The sequence below is a fragment of the Lissotriton helveticus genome, chromosome 11, assembly GCF_964261635.1.
Source record: "Lissotriton helveticus chromosome 11, aLisHel1.1, whole genome shotgun sequence".
NCBI lineage: Eukaryota > Metazoa > Chordata > Amphibia > Caudata > Salamandridae > Lissotriton > Lissotriton helveticus.
In genome coordinates, this window is record NC_136072.1 from 1,171,063,420 (window position 1) to 1,171,078,709 (window position 15,290).

The following is a 15,290-nucleotide window of genomic DNA, read 5'->3' on the forward strand; positions in this document are numbered from 1 at the left end:
GAGAAGGCCGTCAACAAACAACTGACCAGATTCCTCGAGGAGAACAGGATCCTGGACCCATCCCAGTCTGGGTTTCACAGCAACCACTGCACCGAAACTGCCATCGCCGCCACCGACATCAGAACCCTGCTAGAAAACTGAGAAACTGCAGCCCTCGTCTTCCTGGACCTATCAGCCGCCTTCGACACGGTCTGCCACCGCACACTACGAACACACCTCCACGACGCAGAGATCCAAGAGAAGGCCCTGGACTGGACCACCTCCTACCTCTCCGGCAGAACACAGAGCATCCACATCCCCCCCTTCTGCTCCGAAGCCACCAAGATCATTTGCGGCGTACCACAGGGCTCATCCCTCAGCCCAACGCTGTTGAACATCTACATGGCACCGCTCGCCTGCGTCGTCCGACTGCATGACCTCAACATCATCCCTTACGCCGATGACACCCGGCTGATCCTCTCCCTCACCAAAGACCCCCACACCGCCAAAAGCAACCTCCATGAGGGAAGGAAGACTGTCGCCGACTGGATGATGAACAGCAGACTGAGGTCCTCATCCGCGTATCCAACCCCTCAGCTGGGACAACTCCTGGTGGCCGACCCCGCTAGGAACAGCTCCAACGCCCACTGACCATGCACGCAACCTAGGGGTCATCCTCGACTCCACCCTCTCCATGACTAAGCAGGTCAACGCTGTCTCTTCCTCCTGCTTTAACACCCTCCGCATGCTCCGCAGGATCTACAAGTGGATCCCAAGTGAAACAAGAAGGACGGTCACCCAGGCCCTCGTCAGTAGCAGACTGGACTACGGAAACGCCCTCTATGCAGGAGCCTCGGCCAAACTCCTGAAACTGCTCCAATGCATGAAGAACTCCTCCGCACGCCTGATCCTCGACATCCCTCGCCGCAGCCACATCACACCCACCTGAGAGACCTGCACTGGCTCCCCGTCAACAAGAGGATAACCTTCAAGTTCCTCACCCACGCGCACAAGGCACTCCACAACACCGGACCAGCATACCTCAACAGTCGACTCAGCTTCTACACCCCCGCCCGCCAGCTCTGCTCCGCCAACCACGCCCTCACCACTGTCCCCCGCATCTGAAGAATGACCGCTGGCGGCTGATCATTCTCCCACCTTGCCGCCAAGACATGGAACACCCTCCCCATCCGCCTACGGCAGACCCAAGACATACTGGCCTTCAGAAAACTCCTCACAACCTGGCTCTTCAAACAATAGCAGCATCCAACCCCTTTAGCGACTTGAGACCCTCACGGGTAAGTAGAGCGCTTTACAAATGATTGATTGATTGATATAGATATTATAGATATCCATAGCTCTATCTATATATATAAATAAATATACCTATATAGTGTTTCAGGATCCTCACATGCAGGCATGACTAATCGACGCTTATGACTCGGTGAGAATCCTATAATGCAGAGGTGTGGTCTTATTCATATTTAAATTGTCTGCTGATCACAGCCTACCTTCTGCCACCAACTTTGTGTGCAGGGTGACGAAAGCAAGAGGCTTAGGAGTTTCCAGTTTACTGCCACATTCAATACGGAGGGACAGGATAATTGGGGATTCTACATGGTGACTTTTGAACTGGGTGCTAAAGGATGACACAATCACAACAATGTAGTGTTAAGGTGTGCTTGGTCATCATTGACGTGCTCACAGCACCTCACGCTTGTCGCACACTCAGGTACATGCAGTACGCACATGCAACAGGTACTTATATAGAGGCTGTTTGAGATGGCGTGGGTGGTTGAGATGATTGCATCTTACACTCTAGGGTTTGAGTGCTAGAGTGGAGCATGATATGGAATGAAGAGGTCAGGGGTCCATATTACCTGAGTTATTTTGCTCTGCGTTGAAGACACAATGGCGGAGGAGATCTGCCCATCCTTTTCCTGAGAAACTCCCCTAAAAGAAAGATCAAACGGTCAGTGTGACAAACTACCTGTTCTGTCTCAACATTGGACCAGCAGAGGCCCAACTTGTTACAGAACATCCAACCTATTGGTCCTATGGCCCAACACCTCTAGCACTAGCATCAGTACCAGAGACCAGGAAGTCTTGAATCCAGTGACATAAGCTGGGGCGGCCAGAGCATTCAGACAGGACCCAAGGCTGGACTAGGTAATTTGTACACAAAATAGACATATACGTAGGCTTAAATATAACAGAATTTAACAACACTATTAAACTTTTACTGCAGAGTCGGAGTATTCAACAAAATCCTCGGAATGCTTATGAAATGATAAAATAAAGAATATAGAGAGTGTCAGTTTAGTGACGGTCACAGGACTGACATTGACCATTCAATACCAGAGAAAATTGGCCTACTCTTTAGGGCTGTTAACGTACTGCATCCCAGGCTGCAATGCTAAAAAGGAGATTTCTCTTTAAGTGTGAGAAGAGACAGAAACGCCAGCTCCATTAAAGGCAAATAGCTATCCATTCTTCTGGTAGGTGGATAGTGCCCCCCTCCCATTCCAGAACAGATTTATAGAAAACCACGAGGAACAGAATAAACTACTGAACTCAAAGAACTGATGCTTTGCAGCTGAGAATCCTCTTTTATTGGATCGTGATCCTAACAGAAATGTAGATTATGCCGGAGCTATATATCTGCCTGTATGCATATATCAACTTTTACTGCAAAGTCAGCATTTGGAAGAGTGGTCAGGAAACAACCTCTAGCTGATCATCCTTGAATTGCCAGTGATGAGACAGAAATCCAAATATGGTTTAATCTCAGACTAATTTCACAACAGGTCTGTTAACAAGAAAAGGTCAATGTGGGTGTGTTACACAGGACTGCCTGGAAGAACTCAGAATCTGCAGTCAAACTTTTACTCAGGGCAGTAGTTAAGAACTACCTGTGGGTTGCACAAGATGTGTATGTTGCAGAACTACAAACTAAAAGAAGCTATTGAAGCTGCCTATGCTCAGCTTGGAGTGGGCTCAGAGTAACCAAGGACCCAAGTGCTTTTAGAGGATGAGAAAGGCTAACTAAGGGCCCTCTTCAAAGGGAACAGATGCTTTTCTATTGGCCATATTTCCACTAGAAAGCCTAAAGAGTTGAAGGGTGTAATCTTACTCACTGGAACAATCCATGTAAACTTTCAGAGCAGATCTCACATGCAGACTATGGAAATTTTCCTCGGTTCTACCATTGGAATATGGATAAAGATTTATTGGTTGATATGAAAACCCGAAATGCCCTTCGGACGAAGTAAAGCTAGGTGTGGGACACGTAAAGCTCTGAAGAAAAACATTCAGAGCTCTATCACTTGATAATGAAAAGAAAGGACCCTATACAGCCCACTTCCAAGTCAGAAATAGTGGTCACAGAAATAGGGTCCCCTCCTCTGTGCTTAAACATTACAGTTAACCAGCCTCTGGCTTGCATTATTACACTAGCTGTATGAAGAAATCACTTCCATGACCGTTTGCAAACAAGTTCAAACTTTTACGAGGTGCACAGAAGCAGGATACCGTGACCTTTGATTAGTTGCAATTTGGTAGACCAGGAGAAAGCACAGCCCTGGTTATGCAGAGGATAGATAGACACTATAAAGTATGCCTTACTGAGGACAAAACAGCCTGTAATTGTGGCAGGATTACTAAGTGAAGCTTTTGTTTGCAGTAGTCCGGGACCTCACCAGTTCCACTTGCGCTACCAGTCCCCATTGGCCAATGTCAAAAGATGTAGATCTTACTATCACAAGGCTATGCTTTCGGGGGGACAGATTAACTCAATGGTGTCCTCCTTTTTTTAATCAAATGAGACATAGAAAGATTCTCCACTTTCTGCCACAACCTAAGCAAGCACTGGTGGTGGGACCTAGCATGCTACACTAGTTTATGACAACTTTTGTTGCCTGGGCTTCTAGCTGAAAGCATAGCTTAGAACACAGTAATCCTCTCATTGGGCTGAATGTTATTTACTCCAGGCTTCATTGTTTTGCCCCTATTCTGCAATTATGTTCAGAATCTCATCATCTTCTGGTGGTTTCCTGCCTTAAGCAGGCTCTGATGGATGACCGGCTTAGTGCTTGCCACCCAGCTTTGGGGCAGACGATCTCCCCTTACAGACGGTTAGCCATAGCACATTCCAATGAACACGTGTTCCCTTAGATTTTTGCAGCACTGTTCTGGTTCGACTTCTGGTTCTAGTGCCATGGTGCTCATGGGAGAATACGTTGTGTACATCATGTTAGAAGCAAACAATTTATGAACCATCTTTTTTTATTAAGATCAAGTCTCGACAAGGGTCTTAGGTCATAGCTCTTGGTGTTAAGATGTTCAGTCTGCTTCTCCTTTGCAACGTACAAGATGGGGAAAGAAATGCAGAGCAGCATGTCTCCCTCGGCTAAGCAAACCATCTCACAGAAGACACAATGGACATTCTACTTGAATGGATGCCTTCAATTAAATTGTATATTTCATAAGTTATTCCCCCTGGTGACTGACTGATGGTAGAACTGTTGGCTCTCTCAACTTCTGTATATTCTAAATACACCCAGTGATCTGTTTCACATCAATGGCCTGGTGGATACCTGCCATCCTGTTCCTGGGATCACTAGAACAGATCTTCACTGTTGGTGCAACTTTAAAGGCACCTGTTACTGCCTAAAATTGAAGAAATAGAAAGATCGCCCAACTCAGTAGCGACACATATATTAAAAATCAACCTCTCATCCTGTTTTGGTCCTGCACAAACACAACTTAGCCTGTTGAGACCCTAATAGACATTATTTCAAAGACCACTTCACCCATTTGACCCACCCACGCTTGCCTCTACTGTGGGTAAAAATTTTTCTATTTTTGCCATAGTAAAATGCTCAGCCTCACATGACGACGCTCCTTCAACAACCTGAGGGTGAAGTTAGAGAAATTGTACTTGAAACCCAGAGCCAGCCCATCAACCTCTGGTGGCTGAACCAAATGTTACCACTGGCTTCTAAATGTACATTTAGCCAATGCCTGCCAAATACCTTTCCATCTGCTTCCTTGGGAAAGTGTTCTTAACAAGTGGGGAGAACAACGACTCTGCTGCCATAAGGAACCCGAATGCTCACAAATTAAGGGTGCATCTTCTACTCCGTGCTGGACAAATGACAACCATCATAGACGTTATTCTTGAAAAGGTGTGTTATCGACACAGCTCTCCTGCGAGTAGGTGGACACTGCTGGTAGCTGTATTCTACCTGCAATTCCCATGCTGAGGTAGGCATGGTCGAAGTTTGTGATGGTCACTTATGACTCACAAGATGAGATCATTACCTTTCATTTAATGGCACAACCTCCTTTTTCAGTGCTCTTCAGTGTCTATGAGAGTTACGCAACTAGCAGCTCTGCATCTAAGCCCTTGGTGCACTGGCCTTCTGTTATCAGCATTTTCGATCGTTTTTAGCACACCCAATGCCTGAAAACCTACAGACACTTGTAAGTCCAGCCTACCAGATGTGGAAGCCTGTCCTACTTCCCTCCGCTCTCTGTCAAGTGGCAAGCAGTTCATGGAGGTGGCTTGATACCTAGCTCTTGCTGCTGAGTATAGATCAGTAGAGGCCTTTTTTTAGAATCTGATCTCTCTCTTCAAATGGAACATCTGAATATTTGTAGCTGTTCTTTTGTAGGAGCTTCTGCAATATTGCATTCCATTCTTTAATTGTTTTTATTTGCCTACCATTTATGTGCCATGTTATCTTTTCAGACATTGCATGAGGTGCTGGCCTATCGAGGTTTAAATGCCCACTTTCTATAATTTGCCAATCATCTGTCCTACAAGACTAACTTTATCTCAGAGAGGCAAAGCAGTCCGGGGATTAGTCTCAGAATTTCAAGGAGACTATGAAGACTGAAGGAGTAACGTCTATCTGGACCTGTTAACGTGGGAGTGCCTCCTACCAAAAAGTTCCGAATGTTCGCATCGCTGATGTGGCATTGATCTGAAAGTGACGGCTGTGACTAACATGCGATGTGTATGTCATGAGCTCAAATCCTGAGAATAATACTCCACCCTTGATCCTTCTGAGGTTGAAAAACGGAATGCCAATAAATTCTGCAATAAAGATGCCTGTTATTTACAGTACAGCAGAAAGGAGATATGGTGTGAACATATAATGCATTATCTAGCCTTCCATGATCACAATCTTCAGGGCACTTGCATCACTATGAACTGGCATGTATAACCAGTCTTTAAGAACAGCAACTGTGTGGTCTTTCAACTTTTCTTAGGGAATGGATTCTAGGAGGATCTTCACAAGACACTGGTTGTCCTCAGTACACAGGCTGAAATGTTCTTTGGAACCCCTCGCATACTGAGGTCTTAAATACTATATAGAGTGTGAAAATTATGCAGTAGAGAGTCTATGACCTGGAGTGGGCACTCTTTTGGGCTCCTGAATGCAGAATGAACAGAAGCAGGCCAAGTGGCTCCGCTACGGTCACTAAGGAGAGCTAGGCAGCTTAACAACCATAATCATAGAAACAAGGCCTTTGTTGTCTGTAGCACAAAATGGACAGAAGGAGCAATGAACGACTGGTGCGGATGACGACACCAAAGCAACACAACGTTGATGCTGATCCACTGAAAAGAACATGCCGGCTGCAGTACTCGAGTCTTTGGAAGGGAGAAAGGGGAGTGCAGAAGAGGATGCCTTCGAAGAATCTCAAGATATCAGAAAGGAACAAAAGCTAAGTCAATGATAACCCATAGGACTTCACTTTCTTAAAGAAGATGAAAAGAGAATCCACAACTTCCACACACAGATGCTTAGGGAAAATTTAGGCCCAAGCAGTAGGTGGTAAAAAAAAAAAAACCTCCACGAAATTGGTGATCGCCACTGGAGGACTTTTCGATATGTAAGAGATGGAACCCGATGCCTCTTCACCTCAACAGAGTTAAGAATCGAACCAAAACCAGTGTCCGTTCCCGGTTTAGGTTTATAGTCGTACTTAAAATCTTTAAATGCTAAAAAGCATTACAGATAAGCAGCAAGTATAGGTTTTAGTGTCTATTGGCCTGATCCCATTCTCTGTTACAAAAATTCATATTCGCATGTTATGGAGCTCGATTTTTCTACACTGTACGACTTAAGAATCCCATCCCTTCCATCTTTTGTTGCCATAATGTTTAAAGCTGGTTAAAGGAGCAACTAAACGAAATAGTTGAGGATGTTAAAGGTACAAGAGAAGACTAGTTAAAGGTTAAAATCTCGCTATCTACATGCTTACTGAAGAATGAAACTCTGGATTTATTGTTAATGTTTTTGTTAAATCATGTCAAACTTTGGCAATTAAAAAGTATATGCACGGCCTGTGAAACTTTAACAAATTAATCCCTAAAAAAACTGCCTTGAAAACATGCTCTGGCATGACGTACCACAAATGCTCTGCGTCTGAAAGCAAATGATCTAATCACTGGATGTGCAGGGGCTTGGAGTGATGGCGCTGCCCTCAAACTTAAGGTTTGTGGAGGCCCTGCCCACCCAAATACGAATGGTGTGGATTTTAAGGCTATTTCTTATACGAAACACATATATACCCCCCTGACTACCGCGAGGACATTTCTCTATCAACCAGTAGTAAACATCATCAAGACTTCTAAAAAATAAACCTCTCTCCAAAACCTAGAATAACATGCTCACTCCAGTGGAAATGTATTATTAAAACGTATAAAGGTATATATCTAGCAGAGAAGGAAGAAGGGCGGTCTCAGGTCTCTCTTGCACCAGTAAGTATTTCAGAAACATCTTGTTAGAGGACGGGGCATAAGGTACTCACAGCTAGATGTAACGGGCATCTTCTAACATACGATTTTTGCATTCAAAGGGGTGAGGAGTGGGGGGGGTTGTTATGGGAGGCTTCGGCAGGCTGCAACATCCTTTCAAAATATTAATAAAAAAGGTCCTTCTTTTAGTTTATTTGTTTAACTAGAACCTGTCCTAGCTGACAATGAGACAGACTGGCTTACAGCCCACTAACAGCTGCTAGCTTTGCCATCCTCTTGGTATTATTAAAAGGAAACAGAAGGCTAACAATCTCCAGTGTTACAGGACACCAGGGCCTTCAATGCATCTTTCCGTCCATCCCACACATTTGCTGGTGATGGTGCAGGATGGGGGGGGGGGGGGGGGGGGGGGGGGGGTCATGCTCCAGTATTCGTGGCAATGCTTGTAACCCAAACCTATTGGAATAAAGTCCTTGCTGCTATTAAGGAGTGTTGGAGTTCCCCTACCTGACTGCTTCAGTGATTACCTTCCTGTGATTAAGACCTGACCACCTAGAAAGGATGAACTCACAAGACAGGGTTTTGTTCTCCCATATATTGGGGGGGAGTTTTATATAGTGCAAACTCTACTCAAAGGTATCGGAGCGCTTTACATGAGCACCAGCTGCGTTACGGATGGACACATTCATTTTAATTAAGTGAATTGCTCAGAATCACAGGATGTTAAGCATCGCAGCCGAGACTCGAACCAGATTCTCTAGCTTCGAGGTCGACCACTCTGGCCGTTAGACCACATCTACTCCCCATATGGTGGGGGTAGTAGGGAAAAATCACCCTATGCTGGGAAAAAGGGCTAACCACAACAGATTGCAGTCTGGTTTTATAAACTATAATGCAATTCCTGGTACTGGAACTACTAACATAACTCAGAGCTGAAATTTACAGCAAGATGGTACATTACTGCTACCTCTCTAAACCACAACACCTTCGCTTTTCACCCCGAGGCAAAGGACACTCCAATGATTCTGCCTTCTACAGTGGGGCTCCACACAAGAAGTGTAGTCTTGTTGATATGAATCCAGGAAGCATTCCATCTCTATACTCCAATGATGTAATCAATGCATGGGGACTTAGGAGTAGTTTCTGTCCTATAACTCCAGTTCTGTAGAAGGGGTATCTCTGTTATAGTCATAATCTAGTGAATAGTCCCGCCCATGTGCGTGGACCCAGGAGCAATCAAAAATAATCTCTTAAGGTGTCGAAAAGTGCAGAACTGCACAGACACTTAAGAGAGAATTTAAAGACAGATAATGCAGCCTATATCCACAGGCTACACTGTCCAGTACTTCAACTAGAAATTCCACCAACAATCCGCAAACAGCAAAGCCTGTCCAGATTTCCCTTGCTTTAGCAGCAAAACCCCTCTGGAATGATAGAGAGGAAGACCTGGACAGACAAGCCCCATAGGCTGCCATTATGTGGCTCAAAACAGGATACTGTGTCTTTAAGAGAACCTCCCAGAATGCACTGCAGGTCCCTTTTACTTTCAGTTCTTTTTGAAGGCGTAACACGCCAGACCTGTAGCATTCCTTACATGAATATCTCTCTCCACCGGGGAGGAGGGCGGGCGCTTAGGACTATAACAGAGATACCCCTACTACAGAACTGGAGTTACAGGACAGAAGCTACTCCTTCTGTAGTAGGGGATCTCTGTGTATAGTCATAATCTAGTGAATAGAATGGCAAGCCCATCCCCACACCAAAGCGGCGGTGGAGAAAAGAGAAATAACACCACTATTGTGTGAACAGATTTCGCAGCGAAGCCTGCCCAACCTGAGCGTCTGCCCTGGCATCAGTGTCAGGCAGTAATGCTTAGCAAAGGTATGGGCCGACTTCCAAGTGGCCGCTTTGCAGATTTCTGCAATTGGAACATTACAGAGCAAAGCAGTCGTGGCAGCTTTGCCCCTGGTAGAACGAACCTTAGGTTTACACCATACGGTCTTACCAGCTTTTTGGTAACACAATTGTACACAGGACACAATCCACCTAGAGGTGGACTGTTTAGAGGTAGCAAGACCCGTCCTGACTGATCCATAATTGATGAACAATTGGTCTGACCCACGAATATCCTTGGTTTTATCCAGATAAAATCTAAACACCCTCCTGACATCCAGGGAATGCAGGGACCTTTCCGCTGGAGAGGATGGATTCTGAAAAAACGTAGGCAAAGTTATGGTCTGGTTAACATGAAAGTCAGATATAACTTTTGGAAGAAATTTAGGGTGAGTACGCATAACAACCTTAGCAGCATTAAATACAGTATAAGGTTCATGGCAAAACAACGCCTGAATTTCACTCACCCTGCGGGCCGATGTAATGGCCACGAGGAACGCCGCCTTACAGGACAGGTGCAGCAACGAAGCCTTATGAATAGGTTCAAAAGGCTCCTTCATCAATCTGGACAGCACCACATTCAATTCCCATGAAGGCGAAGGAAGCCGGACAGAAGGGAACACTTTCTTCAAGCCTTCCAAAAAATCTTTGATCACAGGAATCTGAAAGAAGGTAGTCTGTGATGGGCATTTCCTGTAGGCAGTCAGCGCAGCCAGATGAACCTTAATGGAATGGACATTAAGGCCAGACAGACTGCGCCAGATGTAGAAGATATGGAAGGATGACATCTTCCTTACATGTCGTCGGGTCAAAGTTCTTGGACTTGCACCAGATGCAAAACCTCTTTCACTTGTAAGCATAAGAAGTCCTAGTGGAAGGTCGCTTAGCCTCCTTCAGTATGTCCATGCAATCTTCTGGTAGATTCAGATGGCCATATTGCACTATCTCAGGAGCCATGCCGCCAAACTCAAAGACGAGAGGTTGGGGTGCAACATCTGCCCCCCGAACTTCGTGAGAAGATCCGGCCTGCACGGCAGCCGTATGTGAGGAAGGAGAGACCGGTGAAGCAGGTCCGTGAACCACCACTGTCTGGGCCATTCCGGGGCAATCAGGATCATCCACGCCCTGGACTGGGACAGTTTGATGAGCACCGCCGGAATCAGGGGAATGGGTGGAAAAGTGTACAGAAAGCTGTTCGACCAGTTGATCCATAACGCATTTCCCAGCGTCCCCGGCTGGTAGTACCTGGAGGCGAAGTCTCGGCATTTGCTGTTTTCGGCGGTGGCGAACAGATCTACGCCTGGAGTCCCCCACCTTGCGAAGACTTCTCCTAGTACTTCGTCGTTTATTACCCATTCGTGGTTTTCCTGAATCAGTCTGCTCAGTGCGTCTGCCTGAACATTCTGCACACCTGGTAGATGGGTAGCCGTTATCGTCAGTCCTCTGGCTAGAAGCCAGTGCCAGATCGCCTGCGCCTCCTGCGACAGAGTACGCGATCTCGACCCCCCCTGCTTGTTGAGGTAATACATCGTGATCGTATTGTCCGTTTGAACAAGCAAAGAGTTGGTCCGGAAGGACGGATGAAAGGCCTTCGGTGCCAAGTGAACAGCTCTGAGTTCCAGGAAATTGATGTGGTACGTGGACTCCGTCGGGGACCACGTCCCTTGAATCTGTAGGTCTCCGGAGTGCGCCCCCCAGCCGTGGCGCGACGCATCTGTCACTATAGTCTGCGTGGGAATGTCCTTGTGGAAGGGAACCCCTCTGAGGAGGCTCTCCACTGAACACCACCACTTCAGAGACTGAAGAGCATGCAGAGACAGTTGTATCTTGTCGTCCCAAGATCCTTTCCTCTGATCCCACTGATCCTCCAAGCACTCCTGCAATGGTCTCATGTGCAGCCGTGCGTGTGGCATAAGGAAGATACAAAAGGCCATTGACCCCAGTAGAGAAGACACCGTCCTCACTGTTGTAGATGGAGCGCTCATAAGAGCCTGAGCCTTCCGAAGGAGTGATAATCGTCGCTCCTCCGAAGGAGACACGCTTGCTGACAGCGTATTGATGGAGGCTCCCAAGTACTGTATGCACTGGACCGGAGTCGGGACAGACTTAGACACGTTGATGTGAAACCCCAGCTTGTTCAAGAGAACGCACGTCTTCTGGAAGTGTGCTTGAGCTTCCGAGAAGGAGGAGGCCTTGATCAACCAATCGTCCAGGTACGGGTAGACAAACACCTTGTTCTTCCTCAGGTGTGCAGCTACCACTGCCATGCACTTCGAAAATGTTCTGGGTGCAGACTTCAGCCCGAATGGCAGTACTGTGTACTGATAATGATTGGCGCCGACTTGGAATCGCAGGAACTTCCTGTGTTTGTGTGCAATGGGCACATGGAAGTATGCATCCTGTAGGTCTTCAGCACACAGCCAGTCCCCCTGCTGCAGCGGAGGATAAATCTGATGCAACGACAGCATGCGAAACTTCTCTCTGCGAATCCACTTGTTTGCCTGTCGCAAGTCCAGAATGGGCCTGAACTCGTTCTTGTCCTTCTTGCGAACTAGAAAGAACCGGGAGTACAGACCTCTTCCTCTTTGAGACATAGGTACGTCTTCTATCGCCCTTTTCCTTAACAGGATATCGGCCTCCGCCTGGAGCTCGTGCAGTTGAAACTGCGAGCTGACCGGTGGAATCGAAGGAGGCGGGCTGGTGAACCGAAGACTGTATCCATTGCAAACAATATTCAGCACCCATTTGTCCTGAGTAATGTTTCTCCACTCTGCATTGAACACTTCCCCCCCCCCACCGGAGCGGGTAACGGATGTAGGGGAAGTAACCGCTCAGGGTCGAGACCCAGCCAAGCCTTTGTTCGCTGTAGAGGACTGTTGGCCTCCTCTTCCCTTCTGGAAGGGCCTCCGGAACTGCTGCTACTGTCCCGAAGCATGTCCTCGCCCTCTGCCCTGTGCCCCAAACCATCTCTGGAACGGGCGGTAGGCCTTCTTTTCTTTGGGCTTCTCCAAGCCCACAGCCGTCAGTCTCGGCCTCTGCCTTCATGCGGGCCATCTCCTCATCCGCATGTTTGCCGAACAGGGTTTCCCCTGAGAAGGGCAGATTGGCCACTCGCTGCTGGGGCTCTGGCTTGAGTGACGTGAGCCTGAGCCAAGCATGGCGCCGCTGGTTGATCCCATGACAATACCCATGGGCCACCAACAGAGAGACATCAGCGGCCACGCTGATGACCTGGTTTGAAACCATCATCCCTTCCTTCTGGATCTCCAGGAAATCCTCTCTCCTATCTCATGGCAGGAGTTCCGTGAACTGCTGGAGGGATTCCCACAGGGCACGATCATAACGCCCCAGCAGAGCCGCATCACTAGAGGCCTTCATGGCCGTAGATGCCGTAGCACAGGCCTTCCTGCCAGCTGAGTCGATCCATCGGCTCTCCTTATCCGGAGGCACGGTAGAAGACGGAGAGGTAGAGTGTTGTTTCCTGGCTGCCGTCACTATAACTGAGTCCGGAATCGGATCTATCCGCAGAAAGGCCGGGTCAGAATCCGGGGCCCTGTACTTCTTCAGAAGCCGGGATGGAGCTGCTTTCGTTACTTGCAGGTGTGAGGAACAGCTCCTCCGCAGGCTCTACCAATCCTGGTACGAGTGGTAGTAACGGACGAGACAAATGCTTCTTATGCAGCGTCTCGAAGATCACGGACGTCGTAGGTGTTGGAGCCGTCACCGTGATTCCCAATTTTACTGCGCCCCTCGGGAGGACATCCTGGAACGTACTGATATCGTCCACCGGAGACACTCTTGTCCCCGGGGAGTCCGACAAAGTCGGGGAGTAGGATCTGGTCCTGGTAGAGTCCGTGCAGGACCGTGATCCGCGCCTCCTGTGGCACCGTCTTGACCTCGTGGAGGATCTGTGACGACTGCACGGTTTCCCCTTCCGTCCGGAGCGGGATAGCGACCTCCTTGGCTTCGGTCGCCCCGCCGGTTCGACCGGGGCAGGTGACTTTGGCTTGGCTGGGGCCCTCGGCCGAGGGGTCCCCTTAGGAGGAGTTGGAAATCGAGGCAACAAACCTGTCCTAGGAGGAATTGGAGGAGGCTTGTCAGCCGGCAGTCGAGCTTGAGATTGAGGCTGAGGCTGAAGTTGAGGAGGAGGAGGAAGTGGCGGCGGGGTGGGAACCCGCGGAGGAAGTCCTCTTGGCAACGGAGGAGGAGTAACTGTCTTCGGCCTAGCAGGGGTATACACAACAGAGTACACCGAGCCCGGTGACTCTCCCTCCTTACTAGGCTGGGACTTTGGAGCGTCCCCCAAAGACACTGGACGCCTGTCAGACTGACTCCTGGCGCAAGAACTTCTTCTACGCCTCCTTGGCGTCGAAGAACGGCGACCCGACGGCGAGCGTCGGTCCCTCGACGCCAAGCTTCTTCTCCTCATCGGTGAGCGCCCCTTCTTCGACGTCGAATGCCTTCGCCTCAACGGCGATCTGCTGCACCTCGACGGCAACCTCTTACGCCTCGACGGCAACCTCTTCCGCCTCATGGGCGATCTCCCATTCCTCAATCTTGTTCTCGAAGTCGAGGAGCCCCTCGACGACGACCTTCTCCTCTTCGACGGCTAACGGTGGTGTCGCCGTGACGGCGAGCGCCGACGCCGGTCCCTCTCTCGACGTCGAGTCCTCGACGACGCCGCCGAAATCGTCAACGGAGACCTCGACGGCGGTCTGTTCAGTTCCTTCGACGTCGAAGCCGCTTCGACCCGGAGCCCAGGGGAGACGGGGAACAGACTGCAGTCATCCCTCTCGACGCCGTAGTCGGAGCAAACGACAGACGGAGAATGGTGACGTTTGCTGGTCTTCCTGCCCCTGGGGAGCCCCCCAGAGGCCTCAGCATGGGCAGAGGAAGCCCCTCCAGACCCACCTTGAGCCTTCAGCCTTCTGTCCTCCAGGTCCTGAAGTCTGATCTTCATTCTATCCATCAGGGTCCTGCCAGAGAAGCCCTGACAAATGTCACACTCCTCTGGGACATGAGAAGAGGGAAGGCAGATGATACACAGCTCATGTGGGTTCGATTTGGCCTTCTTCCTGGAGCACTCTGGACATTTGTCGAATAATGCAGGCATATTGACAACAAAAGAGTGCACCAAAAGACAAACAGGAAGAAAAACCACCAAAGTACTTCAGAAAGTACTCAAATAATTTGAAAAAAGTGAAAAAAATCACCAATAAACCCTTAAAAAGGGAGAGCTCAATGCTCCAGGGTCCTGCTTGCAGGAGACGGAAAAAAGAACTGAAAGTAAAAGGGACCTGCAGTGCATTCTGGGATACTGTGAAGTTCTGGAAGGTTCTCTTAAAGGCACAGTATCCTGTTTTGAACCACATAATGGCAGCCTATGGGGCGTGTCTGTCCAGGTCTTCCTCTCTATCATTCCAGAGGGGTTTTGCTGCTAAAGCAAGGGAAATCTGGACAGGCTTTGCTGTTTGTGGATTTTTGGTGGAATTTCTAGTTGAAGAACTGGACAGTGTAGCCTGTGGATATAGGCTGCATTATCTGTCTTTAAATTCTCTCTTAAGTGTCTGAGCAGTTCTGCATTTTTCGACACCTTAAGAGATTATTTTTGTTTGCACATGGGCGGGACTATTCACTAGATTATGAC

At 48.3% G+C, this 15,290-nt stretch overlaps 1 protein-coding gene across 5 annotated transcripts in view; it reads right to left on the reverse strand.

Moving 5' to 3' along the window:
- Positions 1 to 15,290, reverse strand: part of SFSWAP (splicing factor SWAP) — a 579,257-nt gene that overhangs the window by 65,269 nt on the left and 498,698 nt on the right. For 4 of the 5 annotated variants that reach the window (XM_078667991.1, XM_078667989.1, XM_078667990.1 and 1 more), the window contains exon 17: positions 1,860 to 1,932. The exons of the other annotated variant lie outside the window; for it this stretch is intronic. In XM_078667991.1, coding sequence (XP_078524117.1) covers positions 1,860 to 1,932 — 73 coding nt within the window. The remainder of the gene's footprint in view (positions 1 to 1,859; positions 1,933 to 15,290) is intronic. 5 annotated transcript variants of the gene reach the window in all.